This window comes from Nothoprocta perdicaria, unplaced genomic scaffold, assembly GCF_003342845.1.
Source record: "Nothoprocta perdicaria isolate Ctin4 unplaced genomic scaffold, notPer1 scaffold_41, whole genome shotgun sequence".
Lineage (NCBI taxonomy): Eukaryota > Metazoa > Chordata > Aves > Tinamiformes > Tinamidae > Nothoprocta > Nothoprocta perdicaria.
The window spans coordinates 2,523,419-2,549,491 of NW_020455655.1; the positions used below are offsets into that span (position 1 = coordinate 2,523,419).

Consider the following 26,073-nt stretch of genomic DNA (forward strand, 5'->3'; position numbering starts at 1 on the left):
AACATTTAGCAGTAAATTTTAATTAGCATAATAGTGCTTTTTGTAGTGGTACATACAGACTGCAAAATCTATTAAAAAAACATGCAAGAAAAGTTCAGTGGCCTCAGCATTGTTTAGAAAGCTAAACTTTAGACTTCTCATATCTTTGGTGTTCTAAAAGCCAAAAGTTATGTTTGAGCATAAGAAATACAAGTTGTGTGTGCAACACTATTTGCAAGGTGTTCGTTCATCCCAATTACAGGACAACCAAAGTTAATTCACTGATTAAAGGCCTGCCACACACAGACTACACAGAACAGGTAGCTTCTGTTAGTCATGTTAGAGAGAGAGAGAGAGGGGAAAAAAAAAAAAAAAAAAAAAAAAGAAAGCCAGTTCCACAGAACTTTTAGGAGTGTGCCAGAGGTTCGGGAGAAGGGATACTACCTTGTTTTTGTGATCTTCTGCTACGCAGTTTTGTTTGACCTGCTCCACACGATCTTCTACAGACTACATAACATCACACAGTCACAAACACAAAACACATGCACAAACAAATATAAAAAAGAATGAAACATTCCAAACTAGATTTTAAAGGGCACTCTGTCAGTAAATGGTGACAAATGTATTTTTAACCTTTTATAAAAGGCACGGAAACTAAGACAGAAGTCTAAACAAACTCACTTAAAATGTAATGCTTCCTACATGAACACAAAATGTATGATATAGTAAATAAATGGAAGAGTAATACACACACAAACTCCATACTTACAAGAAATCTTAACAATACTAAATAGTATATTTATTTTCCACTGTACTTATGTGTTAGTTTTAATTTTTAATTACAACTCATTTCAGTTGTAACTATGGTACTATTTCTAAAACCACATATTATATATTACTATATAATATTACTTATATATGTATATATTACTCATGCATATATACATATACACAGAGAGTAATAGTTCTTTTACATTTCTTTGTCAATATGACACCAAAAAAACACTATGAATACTCAAATGCATTTAGTTATGACTATAATCCCATATATTCAGGTTCTTTTTATCAAGACAGTATTCAAAAACATGGAAGATATGTCTAAAATTATTTGGTTTATTTGATATTTCTCTGAACAACAGGATATTCATTTAGATTTAAAAATATTGGTAAAAAAAGAAAAGAAAGTGAAATGACAAAAAAGGGGAAAGAAAAACTGAGAGAGAGAGTGAGACTGGTGAGGAATAACAGTTATAATTTTTTTTTAACAAAAAATTCATTTATTTGCTTTGTTTACCTCACTTTGCTTTCTTTTCTTTGTGAAAATGTATCTTATGAAAGTCTCCTGCAAAAGTTCTTGCTTCACAAGAAAATGCCATAGCCTTTTTGCTGGAAGAGCTGAATAATCCTTTGATCTGGATGAAATGGAAGGAAATAAAAAGAAAATAGTTGAGTGCAGTTAAAGGTGGACAAAAAAAAAAGAGTCTGAAGAGAGTATCTAAATGATTTTAGTCGAAAGTCCATCTTCGCCCCGTCCTGATTTTCTTTCCTCATCTATTCAAGACAACTATCCAGGGATTCCTCTATCTTGCATTTTTAAATTCACATTAAATTTTCAATTTTCCAAAGATTATCAATCACAACTCAGCAGACTGACCAGCATCTCTCTGTATTTGCCAAATATAAATAMTCTCCTAAAGCTGCTGTTTTGTGTTTGAAATATAGTGCCTCAAGTAATTTCTTTATATACTTCTTTCAATATTTGAAAGACTTCTCAAAAATTTAGTTACCTCATACATGAACCAAATGAGATCTCTTGCCTTGAATTTGCAAACAAATGTTTCTAAAGCAGCAGTGTATAATTGTGAGCATATGTGAATAGAATACTGTACAGTATGAACCATGCACATTGCAAGCAAAACCTCGATTGTGTGGGAGACAGCTGCTACTGCAGGAATGGAAAGTGGCTGACAAGGGTCCCTGCAGCAGCAGCTTTTGCCCTTGGGTTTGCTCTTTCCCTCTTTATTTTCCTTTCCTGCTGCAGTCTGAGAGGTGCAGCAGAATGACTAAAGGCTGCTGCAGGAGACAGCTGCATAAAAGGGAACAGAGGGATGTGGAAAAATGTATTGGCTAGAACTAAAATGCAGCCCATCTTTATGTAGCTTTTTAGCTTTAGGTATCATTTCACATCAGTATTTCTGTGATTAAGGAATTGCTTTTTCTTAGAAAAAATACTTACTTGAATGGTGTGTTTTCAGGCTCAATCATTGCTTTATTGCGGAGGATGGCTGGTCCTGCACCAACTCCAACATCACTGGGGTAGGTATTGATGTAGTTTGGTGGTGGGCCTTCAAATTGGTCCATCCTCTCTTGAAGAATCTGCTCCCAGTTTTCCAAATTTTTTATTACAGCAGTGCCCAAAGGTGATGTTACAGGCAGATCTAAACAGATAATATTAAGATGTGATAGCATAGAGTCAAAATTATGAAGTTAAAAGTAAAATCTGTCATAAAGCTACTTTAAACAAAACTAACATGTAAAGCAGAATTTAACTTACCAGTGAATTCCAGACCAGCAATGGGAAAGAAGTTCTTAATGTTGTGCAGAACTAATTTTACCATTGTCAAATGTAGAAGAGCCCAGCTGATTAAAAAAAAGTTTTAGTTGTGTTAATACAACATTAATGCAGTTGCCTGCAGGACAATTTTCTTCTCCTACCACCAAATACACAGATGAGGGCAAAACAGGACAGATAGTTCAGTGAGTTTTTAAGTTTAACATACACGTAACAAAAGTTCCTTATATATCAACTGTGACACAGGAGTGCACCTCTGGGGCTCCGTGCTGGAGCAGACAGTATCCCCTTGTGTCTTTTTCAAATCCCAGACTGCTGTGCTCTTCCTCCCGRAAGTGCCCATCGGATACAAGCCCCCAGTCACGTAGCGGCGAGTGCCAGACAGGCCAGCAAAGACGACAGCCTGTGTAAAACTGAATTCAACACAGGCCACCCGATAACCTTGCTGGAAGCCTCTGGAAAGCCGTGGACACACAAGCCATTACTGTGGTTCTGGTGGAGGAAGCTTTCCCACTGAAAGTGTTACATATAGTTAAAAAAAAAAAAAATCCAATAATTTAAAATGACTAAAGGAAGGTTTGAAATGAAGTATGCCTAAAAGCTGTCTTCTCTCTCCCTTTTTATAATGCTAATGTTATCTGCTTCACTTTACTTTGCAATGTTTTCTGTCCCTATGTTCTGATTCAAAAGGTAAAGATCATCCTTGAAGCTTCTAAATTAATCTAGAACCTGGGAACCTCATGTTCTCACTATCTTAAMAGTGATTTTTTTTTTCTTTTAAACCAACCTTCATTGCTCAAAAAAAGACCAAAACCTAAGCAAGTAATAAGCAAATAAAAAAAGCTAAAATCCCACACTATCAGCTAAGCRCATTTTTTCAAACAAGTAAAGGTAGAAATGTTACAAAGATTGGTTGTCACCCCTTTCATACCACTGCCAGAGAGAAATCTATCCACAGTGCTGAAAATAATTGTTTTAAACTTTGGTTTAAAGGCCCCATGTTTTGTTTAATTTGAAAGAAAAGATAAACCTGTGACATAAGTACTCTAAAACAATGTTTTTCTGCTAACCTGTAAGAATTGGCATCCTTATGTTCCTGGATCTGTGTATCAGAGAGGAAAGCATCATCATCTTCCTCATCACTATGAAGGCTTTCATCAGAATCATATATAACCCCACTGTCAGATAAAGGAAGAAATGGCTGCAATGCAAAACAGAGGTTTGCTATAGTTTCAAGCTCTTAAGCATTCAATTCATTTACTTTAGATTCACTTCTTTTACTTAAAATCTATGATTGTGATAATGTCTAAAAAACAACCCCTAAAACACTCAAAAAAGCAGGAGGAAAGTTTTTGTTTGTTTGTTTTTTGTTTTTTTGCTCAGACATTTTGAAATGGACTGGTAACCCTCTGTTAAGAGGATAATATTCCATAAGTTACTATGAAGAACATTGAAAATTCTAATGTTATTTTTGTCCTTTAAAACTGAGCGTAAAAGTAACGTGCTTGTACATATAATGATTTGCATTTTCTGTTTTAAATACCTTTGCCATAAAATAGTCCCACATGCTGAGTTCTGGAGGAATAAATTTTTCTTTGTATGAAGGTCGTTCTGCAGGCACAGGCGGGGGCACGGTGCTGTCTTTTACTGGTCTTCCTGGCACTAGCATTCTCATATTAAACCGACGACGATGTTTATCCATTTCTTCGGAAGGAAGAGGAGGTGCTAAATTGAAATCAGTTAAGAAGCCGGTAAGAATGTTGTTCTTTTGAAAGGCTGTATTTTATAATAAAAGTAATTAAAAATATTACTATTGTTGCTAATTTCTACTGACTTGAAAAACCAAAGCCAGACTAAACGAAGTATGTGTAATCATAAAAATAGTGATAATAAATCTCACTGTGGTATATATATTTTGAATATATCATAAGAAATGCATTTTGTTATGTAGATTAAGTGCTCAGGAGATGCAGCTTTTAAATAAAATATTTTTAGCTGAAAAATTTCTCAACATAGGCCTCAAATTCTTGAAATTCTAGAAATCTTGAAATTTAGAAATAAGAGCAGTATACATGATTTCATTAAATGTACTGCAGAAATAATAATATTTGCTCAAAATATAAGCAAAAGAACTCTTAAGATAGTGAAGAAAATTTGAATAGAGACATGGCTTTATAACAACAACTTCAGTCTATTATGAACTCTTGTGATTTGGAATGACTTAATATTTATCAAAATTTAAACATGGACTGTAGTTTTCAAAGTGGAACTAGGCAAATAGCATTGATGATTACACTTACTTTATTATAAAGAAGCTAAATACTTTAAAGCATTTTAAAAAGCCACTAGTATTTATCTACACTGCAAGTTTTACAAACCTTCATTACCATCCTCTGAAACATCAGAAGCTGTAGCAGCTTGTAGGTTAAAGAAAAACAGAATACATCTCCAATGAAGACAAGACTGTATATCTAAGTTATTCATATTAACATCTTTTCAAAATAATAGCAATTCTCAGAATTATTCCTAAAATAATTATTCTGAAATGTCTTTTTTTTTTTCCAAGAAACTCTAGAATGAGAAATGCCCGCTGCACAAACTTATAATGGTGCAGTTCAGAATGTTACCTGAGCAGTGCTAAGTGTCAGGCTCTGTCAGTGACAGCAAGCAGTATGATTAGAAACAGTAGTTACATTATAATCCCTTAGTACTGTTTTGTTTTATATGTTAGACATCAAGCACGACACTTCTGTATAGATTTCCAGCATATAGTTCCAGCAAATAGACAGAATCCCAAAAGAACAAAAAATACTGCTAATAAGGAAATCACGAGCATGAGAAAGGAAAGCAGCAATAATCCTTTAGCAAAACCAGCTCACAGGACCTCCCTATTTACTGTGCACCCCACCTTGTCCTSAGGATCTACCCCTTCCTCAGCATGAGCTACTGGTTGCTAACTTTGCATTCCACTTTAGTTACCTTGCTTTTCAAAAAGCCATATGAGAAATGGTCGGGCTTTTCTTTGTCTCCAGAGCCAGGATTCAGTCTCCACTTCTGCATTTTTCATGCAGATTATTAAGTCATGCTTAGTTTCCTTTGAAAAATTCCTGTTTTGACTTGGAGCTTAGATATGCATGAACTATTTTCTGTCAGCCAAAGTTTTGTTTCATTTTATACTGTCTTATAGAAGGGAAAAATGTTTCTTCTAACAGAAATGTTGTCTTTAAGTTATTACAGTAGTTGTAGAATAACACCTGATATACAGAAAAATACAAGGATTGCCTTACTACAGTTATTTATACTATCTAATTTTCACTAAAATTAGTGACTGAAAGCTCTGAAAAGCTTTATAAACAAGCATCCAATAGTAGATAAATGAGGAAATACTGATGCTTAGAATACTTGTTTGACTCAGAAAATTTAAATTATTAATGAATTCTCCAGGGATTCTATGTCAAATGTTATAAGAGGTAACAATAGTTAAAGTAAAATGAGTTCTTGTATTAAGGAAAGCAATGGCATATATAAGTAATTCTGAAATATTTATCCTGGGAAATATACTCAGCAATCCATAATGTTCCCTCTCACAGTCAGCAGCAATTTCATTGCTACTTAACAGCTGTTTGGTGTGATGACTGATAGATTATTACCAAGGGTTTCTTTTCTATATTGCTGTTTAAGCACTTTGTTTAGCTTTAGATTGGGAGATTATTCACTGCTGCGTTTTCAAAAAGGAAGGAAAAATGCATGTAGTGGTGGTGGTGTGCACGCATGTGCCCCCACTAATCTGTGTTGTGAGTGAAAACTATGAAACACAGAATTCCAATGGAATTCTACTTCCAATCCAAGTGGAGATCTGAACATGTTAAAAACCTTTCTACTCCCTCAACGTTTCTTGGTTTTCATAGCCACAATCTATCAGAGAAGATAAGCCTGCATATTGCTTTTTAACATACTAAAAAGTTACTAAGAGAATAATCTAGAGGTACTGAAACAAACATTAGGTGAATAAAAAAAAAAAAGTTGTAAAAAAACCCACATTGAATGACATATTAAATGTCAAATTATAAGGTATTCTTTTAAGTTAAAAGCTCTATTCTTTGTATGGCAAATGCAGAATATCCTGTGTGCCACTTAAGACAAGAACAATCGTTTTTTTTCTAGTTTCTAATCTATACAGCATTAGTTTTCTTGCCAGTAGATAATAAATTCTACTTATTTAGTCTTTAGCCTTAAAATGAAGGAAATATTTCCTCCTAGTGTGGTATAAAAGGTATAAAATGCAAATTATTAGTATGACCTCCAGAGAACAAAGTACCTGGAATATTTTCTGATTGTCTTCGAGGTTTTACGACAAGTTTCACTCCTCCCCCAAAAACAGCAGCCCACATTCGACTGTTCAGAGGATGGGCTGCCAGCCGAAACAATTCATTACAGGAATTGGTGGCAAGGGCGTGAATGAGGAGGCTCAGGTAGACAGCCACAACAGCTTCACACAGTAAGACGTTTAGCTTTGGTTGATCCTCATCTTGAGCTGAACTTAAGAGATTTATAAGTGAAGTTACACCTGCAAGGTTTGGAAAAAAGACAGGTTAAATGAGTATGAATGCTAACGAGAAGAAAAGGCAATGTATTTATCTGTACATTTTATATACTAGTAGCCACTTGATACCTTTATTCAAAGCAAGTGTTTTTTCTTTATTTTAGGGGTAAAAAAAAAAAGGAAGATGTTTGTCAACAAGCAAGTTTTTTGTGTTTGTTTGTTTTGTTATGTGAAGACATTAAAGGCTTTTATTCATTTGAAAATTAAACTATTTCTCCATCCATCATTGGATGAAAAACTAATATAATCTTGTACTTTACGTTATTAATTATATTACAGAATAGTGACATAACTTTAAAATGTGGGGCTTGACCAGTGTTCAATATAACCTTTATTTTTGTCTTACCAGGCCACTGAGCGGGAGATGAGTTTGGAGTTGCGTGCTCTTCAATACTTTCTGTCCTCAGTCTACGCCGATCACTCAAAAGCAATCCCTGATAAACCATTCCTGTGAACTGATTTGCTTCTGTTTGACTGCTAAATACAAATATTTTTTTCGATGAGAAAAGTGTTATAGAAAAGAGCTTTCAAACGTTATTTCAGGAGCTCCTTAAGGCTGCTCCTGTGTTTTCCTGTTTATTTATTTATTGAAGTGACCTGCACAATTTGGTGTTATTTTATCTGTATAAAATTGATATGGCATATTAAACTATCAATATGTAATCCGTATACGTACCTACACCCATATACAGAGATTTAATTCCTTTTTTAGATACACGCATGAAATTTCCATTTTGGAAAAAGTGTACTGCAGATCTACAGCTGTAAGAAAACTTTCATTTTTACCTGTAGCTGTGGCTGTCACACAGAGCTTGATAAATGGATGCAGAAAGTGAAGCTGCTAAAGAATGAAGTGTGTACACCTAAAGCAAAAACAACAATATTAAGTTTTACATAAAAGGTGTGAAAATCATGATTTTCTCTAAATATCCTCAGAAATCAGTTATGCAAGAATGTCCTACTATGTGATTTTAAAACAAGTCTAGGAAGTAATAACTGAAAATTCATTTAGAAGTTATTATAAAATATTTTAAAATATCACAGCTGCTTTACCTATATTATGTCAAGATAATTACATTTATTCTAATACCGAACTATCAGAAGGTATTGCTCAAGATGTAATAGTTTCCTGAAAATGATTTCCAGAACTCTTTTAGGAAGCTATATTATTTAACATAGCAGTTCAGTGCAGTAATAGTGGTTCATGCTACATAGAATACCAAAGTTTGCATAACCGTTATATGATTCTAATATCAATAATATTTTTTTTCCACTTCAGTTATATGCTTGTAATTATCCAGGAGTCTGCCAGCAACAAGAAAAATAGATCTGCCTCTCTGATGGCCTGGCACAGGGCCAACCTAGGACAGGGCAGCCCATTTTAAACTGAGCATTTGCAGTAGTGAAGAATAGTTTTCTTTCTATAAGATTGCCTCAATTTGCTGAATCTGAACAGAATTTTTTCACCTCAGGATATTGGACCTGCCACAGCAATTCACCACAATTACAAGAAAATAATAGACTTAGAGTCTTTTGAGGAGTCAGCAAAGAAGCTGAGGTAAGGTTTATAGCATCTATATTAACAGAAAGCTGTAACTGTTACAGCTTACTATCTCTGTCTTCTTTCCTGAATAATCCTACAGAATTTGACCAGGATGGTGATAATTAGTTATCTTGTATAACACTGTTGTTTCAAGAGCAAGAATTTGGTGCTTTAGTAAACATCCAAATTTGGAATAGCTTCTTGAGAATGACTGACCTGAGTTTGGATGAAATGGAACCAACCAGATTCCAACGGAGGTTGGAAAGGAAGTTGGAACCAGCTTTTTAACTTCTCCAGACTTTAAGAAGAAAGTCAGTGTTTTGAAAGAATGAATGTTAAAAATTTAACCCAAAACACCACATTTTTTGCATGCTGTCTCCATTTTATCACTTAGTATTTCCTGAGAATTCTTTGCATTACCTTTACATCTTCAATATTAGGATGTGGTGGTGATTTCATCTGCACAATAGTGTAAAGAATATCATGGATGTGGTTGTTCAAATACAGCACAGGATTGGCTATCACAGTTTTTGTTGATGCTATGCTCGCAGAAAGCAACGGTAGTGTTGTGGGCAATGGAAGTGGAGACTGAAGCTGTTTTACAGTAGTTTCCTGTTTAAAAGAGGATATCAATTTAAGATAATTGGTTTGAGAAAAGAAATGCTCATTTTGCATGTTGTTTATTTTCTAGGTTTAGCACCCTTTACTGCTATCTACTGCATACACTACAGTGACTGATGTCAAAAGTAAGTTCTTATTTACTATAATGACATAGACCAGATTTGAGARCCATGTCTTCTCGAATGGTTTTGATTTAGTGCAGGAAAAGTATTTTATGCATTTCATTATAAGTGTTGGGATTGGTTATGTAGGAGTATACTATTTTTTGATATAATGCTCACTGGTTTAATAACATCAGTCACATCTGCACTAATTAAGAGTTTCTCAACAGCAAATTTTTCCTCTCTTAAATAGTTGGCCAGGTCAAAAATCCTAAGAATAGTCAACTTCTCATATTTTAAATGGGAAAAACCATTTAAACCAACTAGAGCAAGCTCAATGACGTGTACAACATCAAATCAAGTATTTGCCTTAGCTCAGGTAACAGTCCTTAGCATTTGCTGAAAATTATCTTTTAGCAGTATATGTTACGCTACAGAGAGCACTGTTCTGACTGACTTGGTGTTATCTGCTGAACCTTGTAACTGAAGCTCCACTCCTTGCAGCTCCCTTGCATGACTGGCTGAGGTAAGATACTTAACTAGCCTTTCTTCCAAAACTGTAATTTCATTTAACAGACATATATAGCATAATGCTGCAACTAATGTAGGAACAACAATACTTATATTCATCATATAGTCTAATATGCTCTGCATGGCACTCAGGAAAAGCCTYACTTCGAATGCAGCACAACACACTCCTAAAACCCAAACAGTCAGGGTCTGAAAAAGCAGCACACTGTAACAGCAAGGAGGTACTCCAAGAAGGTTAAAGTGATCTTGCCTGCTAGGCCTGCAGAATGTAACAAGCATCTATCTAGGCCCAAGATCAAGTGTTTGACAAAATCCACAGCCCAGAACTGCAATTACTTGAGGCTGTTTTACCTGCTGTGACTCTTGCAGCAAAAATTTCAGCTCCATTCGTACCGAGGCTAAACCACCACCTTGTGCCCCATGAAGACTACAGTAACTGAGGAAAACTCGTAGAAGAGCTTGATTCCTCTGCAGCCACCACTTCCGCCTCTCAGCATGTTCTCGCTTGGCTTGTAACCTGCGGCGTTCTATCTGGTGCCGTTCATAGGAACCAATGTCTGGCTTATCCACAATATCTTCAGGATCAAGTAGATCCCCATTGACTTGGCTATATGTTTTACAATAGTCTTTCCCACCAGCTTCATGGTTGCATATTTCATGCATAGCAGCAATCTCTTTTTCAAGCCAGTTGTACAGCTGAAATCTGAGCTTTCCACCATCTACTTCATARCCTGTAGCCAAAGTTCTCAGCTCAGTCATCAGGATCTTCAAACAGGCTCTGAACTTCAATTGCTCAGCAATAACATCAACCTCAGTATCTCCTGCATCAGAAACATCGCCCTGTGGGACATCAGGGTCTGAGTTTTTTCTTCCATCTTGTTCTTCATTCTTAGAATCAGGTTTTGATTTTTTCATCATTATACCAACATCCTCTTCCTCTGACTCGTTTTTGTCTTCGCCCCAGTCGAGTGTAAGAGGCTCATCATCAAATTTCACAGCAGGCTGACTCCAGTCAAATTGTGCTGAAGATTCAATAGTATTCTCCACAGCAAAAGAAGCTGAAATAGGCTTTGACCAGTCTAYATCACCACTTCCAGCATCACCCCTTTGGCCTTCAGCATCTAAAGGCGCTGGAGGACTGTATGGCTCTTTTTCTGTAGTTATAGCAGACTTTTTTCTTATTTTGGGAATTTTGGAAAGAACTTCAAGGGCTAGGACAGGGCAGCCCACTTTAAAATGAGCATTTGCAGTAGTGAAGAATAATTTTCTTTCTATAAGATTAATTTTATCAACAAAGCTTTTCTCAGTTTTTAGACCTAAGGTGGCTAAAGTCCCTTCTGGTGAGCTGAAGTATCTTCGGATGAGCAAAGGGTGGGTCCGAAGATAATTGTAAAAACTGAATACCACAGGATTGCATGACTTGACAATAACTGAGGAATTAAACAGATATGACAGCTATTGAAATAACTCTAAAATTGCAATTATTTTGTTTTGCAGTATTTTCTGCATTCCAAAAAAAATCATCAAAACACACAAAAATACACAGTTTTGCATCTAGTTGCCAAAACAAAAGAATTATTCATTCTCCACAATTTGTCTCACTGCTGTAGACTGCTAATAGACTCAGCTAAGTCTATAAATAAGCTGAGATGACCCCAGTCAGGTGGGGATCTATGTAGCCACCTCTCTGTCACTTAACACTTATCCCCTTAACACAGACCCCACAGGCTTATTGCACAAGGAAGCCCACTGGAATAAACACCGACCAGCATCAGTTAGCAGACAGGCATCACTGGAAAGCAACAAATAAAAATGGCCACCCATGACAGTGGGATTAAGTTCAATACTTATAGGGCAGAGGATGGGTGACATCTCTGGGGGTGGGGAGCAGTGAAGGGAAAGCCCTTTGGAAAAATCATGGAAAATGTTTTTTGGAAGATGACATAGAGTGGGCAAGTACCTAGGCCAGTTAATAATTTCAACCAAATGGCATCTCAATAGAAGGGACTGCATGCAGATGCAGATATTATTTCCCCTTCTCTGCATTTTGTGACTTAGTTCCATCAGACCAGTCTTTTCCTTACCTGGGTTTTCATCATCATCTTTAGGTGTTTGTTCCAATAAAGTGTCCAGAGCTCTAGTGTAATCTTTCATTATCCAATATGCAATGCTTCTCAGAAAAGGATCAGAATGCAATTTAGTACAGCTGAAGCCAGTTCCATCTTTATGGCAGCCTAAAATCTTTTCATAAAGAATGGAGGTGTATGTGACTGAGGTTTCAAACTCTGATTCATACAAACGAGCAATAACCATAGCCAACTGGATGTCTTCCATTTTTTCAAGGCATACCTAGGATAAGAAGTGGGGAAAATGTTGCTTAATTCAGGTAAAGTAGTTCTTAAAACTACTAATAGAATGATGTGAATAACAGTATATCTATACAGCACAGATTTTATTCTTTTCATCTCTCATCAGTTCTTTGTGTTTGGAAAGCAGTGTATTACCTTCTGTTTCAGGAATTATAGTAACCACAGCCATACAACAGCTTGACAACAATTAATGTGCCAGCAATACCTTATGAATAAATATGGCCTTCCAACCTTATCACGGGTAAGGTTTTCCTCATACCATCTTATGTGCAGAACTATACCTCTTAAAAAAGAAGTATGTTCTCAACTAAAGACCAACATACTGCATACAGTAGGCAGGATAAGTGAAGGCTCTCTGAATTCCAGCTCTCTCCTGAGATGCACTGACTATACAATTCTCACCTTCCTGGTGGCAGGCAATATCAGAGCTCTATGTAAAAGATCCTAGGGCTGCTTCAAAGAGGACTCCAACTTCCTTTTTGCTTAATGTTGTAACACAAGGGCATACAGAATAGCTGGAGGCTGAACAGAGTGCTACAACTGAGCCGTGCTCATCAAACGTAAAGTTTTACCAGCAGGGTCAGGACTGCTAGTCCCTGGGCCTTCTGGGGACTGATATATCTGAGCACTCTGGCCTTCAGATCAGCTTCCCGGCTGCACTACTCGGTAGTATAGAGGTAACTGGCATATATAGGTGGCACAAGGTGGTTCTGTGTAGAAATATCCTTTCTATTGCCCCACTTTCTGAAAAGATGAGCAGAGCAGCTTGTAAGGACGCCACTAAGTAGTTCAAGTTGGAAACCAAACATTTCTTACAAGCTAGTACCTCTATTGCATCTTTCAGTGAACCTGCTAGCAGGAAAAATGCAGCTGACTGTTCAAAGCGTTGTTTTCCCAACAAAGCAAATGCATTTTTTAAAGCAGCTTTGCGCCATCTGTCTTCACTGAAGTTGTGGCTGAAAAAGGCAGTCATCTTTTCATCATGTTGGGACCTGCATAAAGAAATGGAATGGACATAACAGCTATTATATAACCTTAATATAAAATCTCTTAAATAACATCAACAATGCCATCTAATGTTGAATGAGTTCTGCTTTGCCTTTCTGGTTCAATTAAGATTTAATCACACTCAAAGTTAGCAGAACTCACCTAAACAGACCCCACACCACTGCCTTTTTCTTCATAGCAAGGTAAAACAGAGCAGCATCTAAGGCATCATTGTTCCTCTGGAATGAAGCTTTTGCAACCTGTAGTGAACAAAACCTATTATTATTATGGAAAATATAAAGTCTAATGATTTGTAAATTCAGTAAACTGGTACGTATTCCTTTCTAACATACAACATCTCAAGAGTGCACTGTAAATCTATTAAACTTCAAGTTACAAAAAAGCTGAATTTTTTATTAAAGAATTTAAATCTTCCTGATGCGTACTTCTCTGTGTGCAATGAGATATTTTGATGAACTGTTCTGTAGTTCTGACTATAGAAGCAYGTAGCTATAACGTCTCCTGGCATCACAGAGTACCCAGGAATTTGCTAGATACCGAACAGGCTATAACTCTAATTTGGAAGAAGTGACTAGTACCTTTTCAATGCATCTTCGCAGTGTGTTGATATTCCTGACCCACCAGCCTATACCCATAGCTCTTAATTCAGACCACTGTGGGTCTCCCTTCTGGATAGCAGGAATCATATTGATCAGCTCCTCCTCAGCCTCGGAATGAAAAGCCCATGCGAAATGGCAAGTAGACAGGCCTAAATAATAGCAAACAATGATATCAGGAGATTAAGACTTATTAAAAAGCAAATGAAACATGTCAGAGATGCAAAGCGAGTGCCACACAAGGAGGTAAGTAAATTTGAGAGGGATTATTTTCTCAACAGGGCACGGACAAGGACAAAATATCTTTTTGCTCTATTGGATTTTTCCTCTCCTCAGTGTTTTTACTGTTCTCTTCCAGTACCCCATTCAGATATGCACTAAAGTTGCATGACAGACAGAAGGGAAAAGAAACATCCTGTTATCTCAGATATGGACCAACTATAGTCCGACAGCTTTCTGTCTGCTGTTTAGGTGCTAACTGCCTTCCTTTTGCCATGTTTGAAAACAGTTTGTACTCAGATGTACCTTTTAGCAAGCAGTAAACTGCTATGATAAGAATAATAAAAACATCTTTAAGGAAATCTTTTCTCTGTATATAATCTTTTCTATAGATATGTCTTCCTATTCACAGAATCTGCAGCAAAATATATACTTATCCTTTCCAACATCAAGGTAGATATAATCTAAAATGAATATGGTGACACTAAACATATCAAAATACTATCAACTGAACATAAGGAGAATGTAAACAAGTACCAAAACACAGCTCAACATTATCAAAAGAATTACCTTGGTGAAGCAGCTGAACTCGATACAGAGGTGGGAGTGATGTTAGAAGGCAGGTGTGCAAGCGCATGGCCAACAAATATCGTAAGCCACATTCATCTAAGGTATCCCTCCCTGTAAAGTACAGGAAATAGTGACATTTGAACATGCAAGTAACCCCAAGGCTCATCACACACAGCTTGTTAGGAATGTGTATCCCTTCATTTGCTGTTTATAATGCTGAGCTGATATAAGCAGAGGGTGTTCTTCAGGTGTTCTTCTCTCAATGGTTTCTAACCAGAATAACCAATGCTAGCTCTCAGCTTTGTCATCCCCAAGTATTCTTTATGAAATAAATTTGTGTTAGCTGGGAAGAACAGAAATGTATATATTACATCAGTTACTAACCTGAGTAATTTTTATCTCTGTTTTCATCTAGTTCGGTGCTTGTAGTGGCCACAGTGTCTGCCAAGGCTACAAGGAACATCTGCTCTAGTCGAGTGAGGCCAGGCAGACTTGAGTGCATCAGGTGGCTTGACAGGACACTAGCGTGTTCTCGGCCAAAGTAAGTCGGGCCATACTGTGAGAGATTAATAACTTTGGATTTACTCTCCCTCTTTTCGGGCTCAAAATCAATGAAGTCATCAGTTGTAACAGGCTGAATTTGGAATAGATCAGAGTACTGATCTTCTGTTTTTCTTTTAGTGTGATCTTCAGAACCCTGAGGTATTTTAGAAGTTTCTTCAGAAATGTAAGTGGCATCTTGATCTGCAGCTAGCAGCGCATACAGGGGCAGTGGAGGAATTGAGTCTATCTCTGTGTAGTCTCGAGTACCCTCTTTTCCAGCAGTGATGGTATCCTTGGCAGTACTACCACTGACACTAATGGTGCGAGAAAGATGGCGTTTAGGACCAGTTCCTTCTCCAGCTTCTGCATCTTTAACTATTGCAACTTCTCCCGCAATACATTTAACTAAATGTGATAGAATGGCTTTGGCTCGACGAACTTTACCCAAGTCCATGAGTTCTAATAGCTGGGTTGGATGGTACTGGGGGAGTGTAGGTGAAAGAACATGAGCAGCTTCAAAAAGGCCACCATCCTGGATTACAGTTGGAGTGCCGAAAACATCATCCACAATACCTGCCCCATCAATTACACTGGTCTTCTTTGCTATCAAACTTGTTTTGAGTGACTCTTGAGTTGCTGAGTCTTCAGTAGTAAAAACATCACTTTCCCCATCTCCAAACTTGACAGCGTGTTTCCACTGTGCATACACGTGCATTTCACAGTCCATTCCCACTACGAGGATACCATCCCTGACCCAGGAGAGAGACACGGGCAGCGAAGGGGTGCCGTCTACAGACGACACCAAGTCAATTGACCTAAGCAGCACCCACTTCGACTTTATACCTTGTTTTATGCTACCACCTAGTGGTAAAGTAATAACAGCTACTCCTTCCTTGCTGCTTGTTTGATCTGTTACGATTCCTGAAAGTCTTCCGTACATGAAGATGTTAGCACCAACTCCAACTGTCAGTATATGTGACCCATCTTCTTTGGATACCCAATCCAAATGCACCAAATGCTTGATGTTGGGCACTAGGTATTTGTCTTTATTCAAAAAAGCATCTGATTTACTGTAAACAAATAAATTACTATCTACACTGACTCTTGAATCAAGTACGTTTCCAACTTTAACTAAATCATCCAGATGAATGGTCTGTTCCAGAACCCATTCTGATCCTCCTGTGGACTCRCATTCAAGTATACAAACGTGCATGGAAAATTCTTTGGAAACAAAACCATTATGCTGTATAGGTTGTTTGTACGCTACTGCCAGACGGCCCGTGTAAGAACAGCTAACAGCAACTGGCCTCCCGACAATGCACACGGTACTGCTGTTGTCTTCTCCTTCATCATTCATTAAAGGCCATTTTCTCCAGTGGTACGTTTCCCTTTCTTCATTTCTGCTGTTTAGCTCAGTCTCTACAGAGCATCTCCAGAACCGCACTCTGTTGTCCGAGCATGATGTCACTATCAGGTAAGGGGCAAGGCAGACTGGATATATTGATGAAGAGCTCAGGTGGCCTGAAATTAGAACACATGTTTTTAGTATGAGTAGTCTGTAGAATGTCAAGAATAATACAACAGACAATACCATTTACTAATAGATAACATCATTTCAATTTGGTATTAATTTTAGAATTCGGATTTGGGTTTTAGGCAAATCTATTTAGACTGAGAGCAGTCTCAGGGTTTGTGTGCTGCTATTAACTTTTTCAGTCACTCCACATATGAATGTTAAAATTACTAATCCAATTTTTCTGAAAGTCTTAGGAACACAGTTTTGAAGAAGGAAAAGTTCATCATATGAAACAGGAAAAAACAATCTGTTACTAAACCAATATCTTTTCAGACTGCGTTTCCAAACATTGTCAGTTAAGTGATCATATTGTGGAAAATAACTGTTAGTGGGAAAGAAAACAGGAGATTGGGTAAAAAGTACACCAGGTTAAAAAAAGCACTATATGTGCAACAGATTAATGTTGACAGACGAATGAGTGAGTATAAATTCTCCATTTATACTGTCTCAGGATATATTATTCTACAAACTAGTAATCTACTGGAGCAGGAAGACCAAAAAATGTTAAATATACCTGCTGAAGGAGTTGCTCTAACTACTTCTACGCCAACAGGAAGATCCAGCGGTTGGCTGTACACAAGCCTAGAGCTCAGGATGAGTTTACTTGCAGTCTGAAGATTAGCAATCGATGAAGATCGTGGAATGGGACTTACGCCAGGTGACATATCTGGAGAAGAATCCACAGGCTTTTGCTCAGGTACACCCAGCTTATTTTCTGATAATGTAGCTTCAGTTGCTTTTGCTATGAAAAAGTCATTGCAAATAGTGTTTTAAAAAATTGTTGATGTGTTAAGATACAGCATGAATGTCCTATAATAAGGCCTGATTTTCTTACCTATACTTCAGTTATACAGAAAACAACTATATCATTTATGCAAAGCGCTTTAATTTTGTTGCAAATAGTCTTACATTGTAAGTATTTATAATGTGATGTCCACAGCCTTCTGAAATATTAATTATTAATCTTTAAAAATAAAGAATGCAGTGCTTAAACATGCTGTCACTCTTTCAAGAAGTGTTGTATATTGTGATTGGTATGGAATGTAACTGTGGTTTATATAAAATCTTACARCTTCTATTGCATAGGTAAATTATTCCAAAAACCCTTACGCTTTTTAAAGATTAGAATCCGACCCTCAGAACATTATAGTTACGTCTCATWTTGTTAGGCCTATCTATGTTTTTTAACATTTTACTCATAAATATTATTTACAACCCCATGAGGTTTACATGTTACAAATATTCATGGAATTAATTTCACTAAAACCAATTACATATCCCTCGAAACGAAAATCTGTAGTTTTGGATAATTCAACTGTCATTTTCTTTAGAACTTTGAGTGTTCTTCAGGACAAGGGTRACAATTCACTTTGCAATAGATAGCAGGACCTTAAATCTTCTTCCACTTTATACATGTTAGTCTCTAAGAAAATACAGTTGCTCACCTAAACAGGCTTGCACAGATTTGAGGTGAAGATGCCACATCTGAAGAACAGAGTAGCCATTGCTGTCCTTTTCAATTACTACTAGGTAGAACTTTTCTGAGAAAGGAGGTGGACGATAGCCTGTAATTTCAATGCAGCAGAACATTATTATAAAGTTTGTGGCCAACATATACAATTTTCAATAACAGAAGCCTTTCTAAAAATTAAAATACTCTTTTTTCCTCTTTGAAAAAAATTGTTTGATTTTAAAATGAAATATTCAAGCAGTATTACCATTAGTAGTATTTTTCACAATATTTTATTTGAGCAAATTAAAACACTTTTATTGAATATTGCTGTGTAAACAATTCATTTATTTCAATGTGAAACACAGACGTTGAATTTTACTCAAAATTTTACTCTACAAATTCATTTTAAATATAAAAATTTCATTATTCTTCCTGCTTTTTCAGTATTTTTTAAGAAGATTTTTAGTACCAACTTATACATTGCTATTATTTATATGCTTTACCTTGTGATGGCTGGAAAAATACCTCTGTTTCCTTCCCTTCCACATCTTCCTTATGTGGTTTGTATCCCAAAATGAAGTCCTCTTGAAAGACATGCAGTAATTGTGTATTTGAGCCACACTGAAAGCATTATTAAACAGTAGTCACACCTTTTGAACAGGACAGCCATATTCCATAATAATATAAATATTTTTTTCATAAAAGCTAGCTACTCATCCTTTTTTATGATGCTTAAAGTTATTTCAACACATCTGTAAAATGAACACTTATCTTTGTTAAGACCCCAGTTTACATATTCAAATTTCACTAGCATGCTAGATCAATTCTGTAATAAAATGTTTTTGCTGCAGTTATTAAAAGATGAATTAGTATTTGTTGGATTTTGATGTGTGTAGATATTGAATAGCTGGCATCTGTATAAACTTTTAGACTTTTACCACTCTTCAGTGGAAAGATGTGTCTGCAGTGAATAGTTTGTGAATAAATAGAATGGACAAGTACTTTTTGTACATGCCAAAAAAAGGTCATGTCTAAAAAATGGTAAAACACACTTTTCACAGGCTGCCTCCTGAAAGAAAACAGTAGAGGAACTGGAATAATCTAAGTAAGTATGAATGTGAACGTGGCATGGCAGTATTACGTCCTGTATAAACATATGGCTGGATAACTTTACAGGTAGAACATGTCTACTTGACAGGTAGAACATGTCACAGTCATGTATGACATYGAGTCATACATGACTGGTGATTCCTACATTTTGGAATAGTTAAGATTTATTTTTCAGGTTCAGATCTTGGGGATTACAGGTTGTTGAACACTGATTTAAAAAAGCCATCTTCTGTAACTATGACAGTTTGTAAACCAGTTTTAAATGAAGTTTTATTTTAACTAAAATTTAAGCTTAGAAAAATAAAAAACTACATATGTCATTATTAASGGATTTTCTTACTCAGAAAAGCCAAGCATTATCCGGGAAAAGACTGAAAAAATATTTTTCTTGAGGATTAACTCTACAACACACTAAGGCTTGGCATCATCCTCCTGGGCAAGCTCCGAAGGTGTGGGATAGATGAGTGGACGGGGAGGTGGATTAGGAATTGGCTCGATGGCAGGGTGCAGAGAGTGGTTGTCAGTGGTGCGGAGTCCAGCTGGAGGCCTGTACTTAGTGGTGTCCCCCAGGGGTCAGTTCTCGGTCCGGTCCTGTTCAACTTATTCATTAACGACCTGGATGAAGGGCTGGAGTGCTCCCTCAGCAAGTTTGCCGACGATACCAAACTGGGTGGAGTAGCTGATAGCCCTGAGGGCTGTGCTGCCATCCAGAGGGACCTGGACAGACTGGAGGACTGGGCGGTGAGAAACCTCATGAGGCTCAACAGGGGCAAGTGCARGGTCCTGCACTTGGGGAGGAATAACCCTGGACACCAGTACAGATTAGGAGTGGACCTGCTGGAGAGCAGTCCCGCAGAGAGGGACCTGGGTGTCATGGTGGACGACAAGTTGCCCATGAGGCAGCAGTGTGCCCTGGTGGCCAAGAAGGCCAACGGGATCCTGGGGTGCATTAAGAAAAGCGTCTCCAGCAGGTCGAGGGAAGTGATCATCCCCCTCTACTCAGCCCTGGTGAGGCCACATCTGGAGTACTGCGTCCAGTTCTGGGCTCCCCAGTACAAGAGGGATGTGGAGCTGCTGGAGAGAGTCCAGYGCAGGGCTACCAGGATGATCAGGGGCCTGGAACATCTGCCCTATGAGCAAAGGCTGAGAGAGCTGGGTCTGTTCAGCCTGGAGAAGAGGAGGCTGAGGGGGGACCTGATCAGCGTGTATAAATACCTCAAGGGAGGCAGTGAGGAGGAGGGGGGCAGCCTCTTTTCAGTGGTGGGCAGGGATAGGACTAGAGGAAATGGCTTCAAACTGAAGCATCGGAAGTTCCACAGGAACTTAAGGAAGCATTTCTTCACTGTGAGGGTGACAAAGCACTGGAACAGGCTGCCCAGAGAGGTTGTGGAGACTCCTTCTTTGGAGATCTTTAAAACCCGCTTGGATGCAGCCCTGTGCCACGTGCTCTAGGTGACCCTGCGTGAGCAGGGGGGTTGGACTCGATGACCTCTGAGGTCCCTTCCAACCTTYGGCATTCTATGATTCTATGATTCTATGATCATCTTGTTGATTAAGTGTGAGATTTTAAAAACAGTTGCAAAAGGTAGGTATGTTACAAGCATTCAGGTATTACTAAAAGAATGGAAATTCTAAAGAAAAGCTTCTTTTAGAGAAGATGCCTTAAAGTAGCTGTGCCTACCTAAAAGAAAAATTTATGCAAAAAATATGCCTTTAACTTTCCCTGTTTACACCATATGTTCATATTAACACGTTAAGTGTACAAGGAAGGAAATTCTTTGAAGATAATTTCATCATATAGGAAGAGAAAAAAAATAGTCTTAAAGGCACTCATTTAAAAAGCACCTTTATGCGATTCCCTTAATAGTCAACCATTACTTACTTTGTTAGTTATTACATCAAGTTCAATAATGCATCCTGGTCGAGCAGTAGATTGTTGGCTCACAATGTTGAACACTTCCCCAATAAGCTTCTGAAATAGAGCAAAATGAATTAAGAATTAGTATTCTTTTTAAAAAAATCAAAAGGGAGGAAGTTGCAGTAATGTACAATACAGTGATGCCTTCATTTTCTTGTTGACATAATTTGTAATAGTTTTCTTCCTGTTGTCTAGTTGGCATTTATGAATAAAGAAGCAAGCAATTTGCACTGCTTTAAGCATGCAGCTACTCATGGGAAGAGCATTCTAATTCCTATGGAAATTCTTATCTTGCTTATTTAGAGTACTTTTGTTTAAAGCATCAGGTTTTGTCACAACATAGGAAAAAAGAAAAAGCTATACAGCTTATACATAAACCGAATGCTTTATTGATATTTGCTGAAACATTTACAGTTGTTCCTGTAGTGGATTGCTTAGACTGATCTAATGCTGCCAGACTAGCTAYAGTTTATAAAACCACAGTAAAATGGAAAAGGAATAGCGTGTTTTCTTGTATAGTTGCAAGGCCACTTTTTTTCCTTACAATCGCAGAATTGAAAGATGAAGAAAAAACAGGTTATAAAAACCAAACAAAATAAAAAACAAAGAGCAAATATTACCCTTAATAATAACTTACTGAGGGTATATATCTATGTCTTGCTTTTCGGCCACTTCCCCTTGACTCTCCTCTTACTAAAAATACAAGAAAAAAATCCCATTGTTTCTTCCCCCACTTGTGGGCTGGGAAACTTGTCAGGGAAATTTTGTTTCATTCCATGCACCTTGCCAGCTAACACTCCCAAGCCATTGCTACATAAAACTTACAGATGATTCAGGGTCAGACAGCTCATCTAGAAGTTTTCGTGCATCTACAACAGCTTGATAGAGTCTCAGGTTTTTGCCATCAGATGCAACAAAGCAAGCACTAGCAGAATTACAGTATGTACCTATTGGAAAACACAAAATATAAATTGTAGGGCTAAAAGAAAGGTATGTCAATACTTTCTCCATGAGTCACTAGTTCAAATGGCGTAAGAATGTATTTCAAAGAGAATAATTTTCAAAAAATACTGAAGCAAAGTTGCTAAGAAAACATGTGAATCAAAAGACCAGTATTTAGAAACTGAAGTAACTTCTTTCTGCTCATAACTAAAACTCCCCAGCAAAGTTAATCTGAGCAAATATTATTTGCTCACACATGCAAAAACAAGTCAGTATTACATCTAATGGAATGCTGCCATTCCTTACCATAGCTAGGTTCTCATCACTGTCACTCTAACTCCAAGGAGATACTCGGAGTCTAGCACAAGTTTCAGGACTCTGATTTGTCTACATTCTAATAGGCAGTGTAGAGTAGGAATCTAACATAAGCTCCTCAAAATAGTGCTCTGGGTTCCCTTGTTTACTTTCCCTAGAAACTAAACTCTCTGGATAAAAATAACCAGGATGAAAACTCCCATCTCCTCCAGCTAAAAATGCAGATATCAAAGAGGGAGGAGAAATTTATTTGTTTTAGTAAATAGCATGGTGTGAAAAAAATGCAAGAAATGAGCATCCATCTTGTTTCTCTACTGTGTATAGCACTGGCCAGATGCAACAGTTTCTGTTTTGATGTGGGCTTTTCTATTATATCAGAAGAGGCCAACCACTACTTAATTGTGCCTGGAAAACTGTGTGGGATTATGACAACAAAGAGGAATACTGGGGGATCAGAGATGAGAGAATTCTTTTTCAGTCAAACTMTCAAGCATACCTACACTTTTTCTTCTTACATTGCACAAAATCTCTGGCAGCCATTTAATCACTGAAAAGGCCAGACTGACCTTAGCATAATAAATCTTATACTAATACCAGGGTTTTAATAATGCTACATTCACTATGCAAATGACATTTTTAGAATTGTACACAAAGATGACAGCAAGAGYGTATTTTTGATAATTCAAAAATAAATATCTGAGTGGCTGAATAGATTAACATTTGTAGAGATGATTTTCCTAGCTGTAGCAGAAACCACTGAAACTAAATACAAACCTGAAGTATTGCCCTGGGGCATTTTATTAGATATTGTACTGACTGACTTCTAAAAAAAATTTGTTTCTAGTTCTGTAAAATTAAGGTAGTCTACTTCCTCAAAAACATTCAAAGTTCAAGCTGGGCTTTTGTAAATYGCTAATGGCCAGAACAACTTCACTCTCTTTTTAGGATCTGCAAAGTAGAGCTCCTAACCAGTATGCAGGTTAATCAGTGTACTAGAGAATTTGATACTGTAAGTCTTGGCTTAAAAACCATTCCCCAAAACTATTCAGAGGTTCAAGTGGTCCCTATAACAATKCCGTTCAACCCACTGCCTCTACTGCACCTGTGTATGGCGAGCACGGCCGGTGCCTACGCCAGGACAGCCACGCTGCAAGCAGCACGTCACTGYAAACAGTTCTCTGCAGAGCTGCCATCTGCCCAGAAGCTCTGGGAGACAGGACCATCTTGTTCTGTTTGTTGGGAGCGTGATGACTGAGGAAAACTGGAGGGTGGCTGCTTGCCCACACAGGCAAGTTGCTGAGTATCGGCTGATCCCTGGTAACTATGCACACACTTTCTGCCCACATTAAATATGCTAATTTAAAGAATTTAAAGTAGCTTAGCATCAAGTGAAATAAGAAAGCTTGRTTTGCATAATAGAAAGGAAATTACTGAAATTACTATAAATCTACAAATACTTTGGCAATGTATTTTAACAGATTCATTCTGACTAATATGACTCCTAGTGTAAACTCTATAATAAAGAAACAGGCTAAAATACTCACCAAGACAGTAGCTGGGAATAAGTGTTGGAAGCCAGGCTACATTAGAGAAAGCGGAGGTATGAAGAGAGTTAATTCGAGCCAATTCAGATACTCCTCCAGTATAAGACAAAGGTCCTATAGGGTCTACACGCCACAGAATCAGCTCGCTATAGATTGCGTTAGGATCATGGAATGTCCGCGTTGCTGCGTTCCTGAGCTGCTGCCTAGAAGAACCTTTCACATGTTTAACAGGATCCGTTATTCTGTTTTTTCTGTCAGAGTCCCAAGAACTGTCTGATTCAGGAGTTAACAGAGCATTATGATGAGAGGATGTTAAAAGCAATGGTAAAACAGAATGGCAAGCTAGATCATTAAGATGAAAACGGTGACCGCAGTACCTAAATTGATGTGATACAGTTAGCACAGTGGTAAAAGCTGATTTATCAGCAAAAGTAACTGCCCACTGGTTTAGAGATCCATCTATATGCTTGGAAATCATCATTACTACAGGAGAGATTATATTCACATTTGAACTATCCTGAGCAAAGCTTGGTCCATTATTTACTAGTGTCTTATCTGGAAAGTCCATCGTCTTCTGATACACAGCATTGCTGACGTCTTTTGCAGAGGCAGGGCAAGCATACATCATGATGTTTTTGCTAAGGGAACTAGCATCTCCTGATGGAAACGCGACAGGAATTCTAGAAGAGAAGGAAACCTAGAAAAAAAGAAAAATAACAAGTATGTTAAAATATTACAAGCCAGTGTAAGYACCTGAATAAATGTTACCTTTCATCAATAAATGTTACTTTTTCTTTTACAGGATGAACTCAAATTCATACGTATGCTTAGATTTGACAGAAAAGGTACGATGTCTATTCATTAACATAATAAACAATAAAATAGTTTCCAATATACAGTACCTGAACTTGTCGAAAAATGCCTGGAGTGTATTCATCTAGGTATTTCACATGCCACACCAAAAATGTACCGTCAATAGGGTGGATAGTGAAAAGCATATCTGGATTTTTATTCCATTCAGTTAGAAGCAAATCGATTTTCCGATCTAACAAAACCGTTGGCAGAGGYATGCATGGGCCTGCTGGCAGAGAGATTTTGGGGCTTCCCTCTTTTTCTCCTTCTTCATGTTCTGAAGAGCCTGTACCAGTTCCTGTCTCGGATTCTCTATCTACAGACAACTCTGCAACAGAAACAAAAAATACCTCTGTTATCCATCACAAATATTTCCCTGTGATAGTTTCTATTCAAAACAATGTAATGCTTTTTAGTCTGTTTATCATGCTACTCGATTAGAACATTCACTGCAAATTGAAAGTACAAATGCCTTTTTTCTTGTCTATCTATATAATAAGGCTCTGGTATTTGACTGGTGCTCCTACTTATGCAAAACTAATAATAATAAAACTAACCAAAAAAGTCCATACACTTAAAGTTTGATTATTCTGGGTAACTATGTAGTAACATGTATTTTATCTGAATGCTGGTTGAAAAGCAATACTTCAATTTATTAGCAAAGTAAAAACGAAATACGCAGTATGTGATGGTTGATAAAGTATGTTTGTGTGGACCATGAGAATTACAACACACTTAACTATTCCATAACTGAGATGACCTAGATAATCAAGATTTTAAGAACTCTGGCATAACAGATGTCACAATGCATCATCAGCTTTCTACCACTGATCAGTGTTACTGCTTTCTGTAGACTGATGACATGTTCTTAAATGATTCTTCATTCTTCACTTTGAGGAGACGAATACACAAGAATCCAAAATTTTAAATGAATAGGTTTTGTCCCCCTTAATTAAACTAAAGGAATTTGTGTTATTTGATAAGTGATGCTTTTGCAGCAATGTAAAATATTTCTGGATGACAAATTCTCATCATTATTTTCAAAATATGTCTGTATGTTGTTTTGTAAATACAGATGAGATAGTGAGGTGATCTTTAAGGTGTTAAG

General features: G+C 37.2%; 1 protein-coding gene across 1 annotated transcript in view; it reads right to left on the reverse strand.

Annotated features, from left to right (window-relative positions):
- The window catches only part of DMXL2 (Dmx like 2), a 46,916-nt gene that overhangs the window by 6,731 nt on the left and 14,112 nt on the right, over positions 1 to 26,073 (reverse strand). The window contains exons 11-34 of the mRNA XM_026045832.1: positions 25,016 to 25,293; positions 24,114 to 24,810; positions 22,138 to 22,259; positions 21,277 to 21,366; positions 18,788 to 18,905; positions 18,277 to 18,396; positions 17,346 to 17,573; positions 15,097 to 16,776; positions 14,713 to 14,823; positions 13,906 to 14,075; positions 13,469 to 13,566; positions 13,146 to 13,311; positions 12,035 to 12,299; positions 10,302 to 11,380; positions 9,118 to 9,309; positions 7,941 to 8,017; positions 7,501 to 7,631; positions 6,870 to 7,118; positions 4,095 to 4,276; positions 3,622 to 3,752; positions 2,534 to 2,619; positions 2,216 to 2,417; positions 1,274 to 1,391; positions 424 to 486 (exon numbers count right to left, since the gene is read on the reverse strand). Of these exons, the coding sequence (XP_025901617.1) occupies positions 424 to 486; positions 1,274 to 1,391; positions 2,216 to 2,417; positions 2,534 to 2,619; positions 3,622 to 3,752; positions 4,095 to 4,276; positions 6,870 to 7,118; positions 7,501 to 7,631; positions 7,941 to 8,017; positions 9,118 to 9,309; positions 10,302 to 11,380; positions 12,035 to 12,299; positions 13,146 to 13,311; positions 13,469 to 13,566; positions 13,906 to 14,075; positions 14,713 to 14,823; positions 15,097 to 16,776; positions 17,346 to 17,573; positions 18,277 to 18,396; positions 18,788 to 18,905; positions 21,277 to 21,366; positions 22,138 to 22,259; positions 24,114 to 24,810; positions 25,016 to 25,293 (6,653 nt within the window). The remainder of the gene's footprint in view (positions 1 to 423; positions 487 to 1,273; positions 1,392 to 2,215; positions 2,418 to 2,533; positions 2,620 to 3,621; positions 3,753 to 4,094; positions 4,277 to 6,869; positions 7,119 to 7,500; positions 7,632 to 7,940; positions 8,018 to 9,117; positions 9,310 to 10,301; positions 11,381 to 12,034; positions 12,300 to 13,145; positions 13,312 to 13,468; positions 13,567 to 13,905; positions 14,076 to 14,712; positions 14,824 to 15,096; positions 16,777 to 17,345; positions 17,574 to 18,276; positions 18,397 to 18,787; positions 18,906 to 21,276; positions 21,367 to 22,137; positions 22,260 to 24,113; positions 24,811 to 25,015; positions 25,294 to 26,073) is intronic.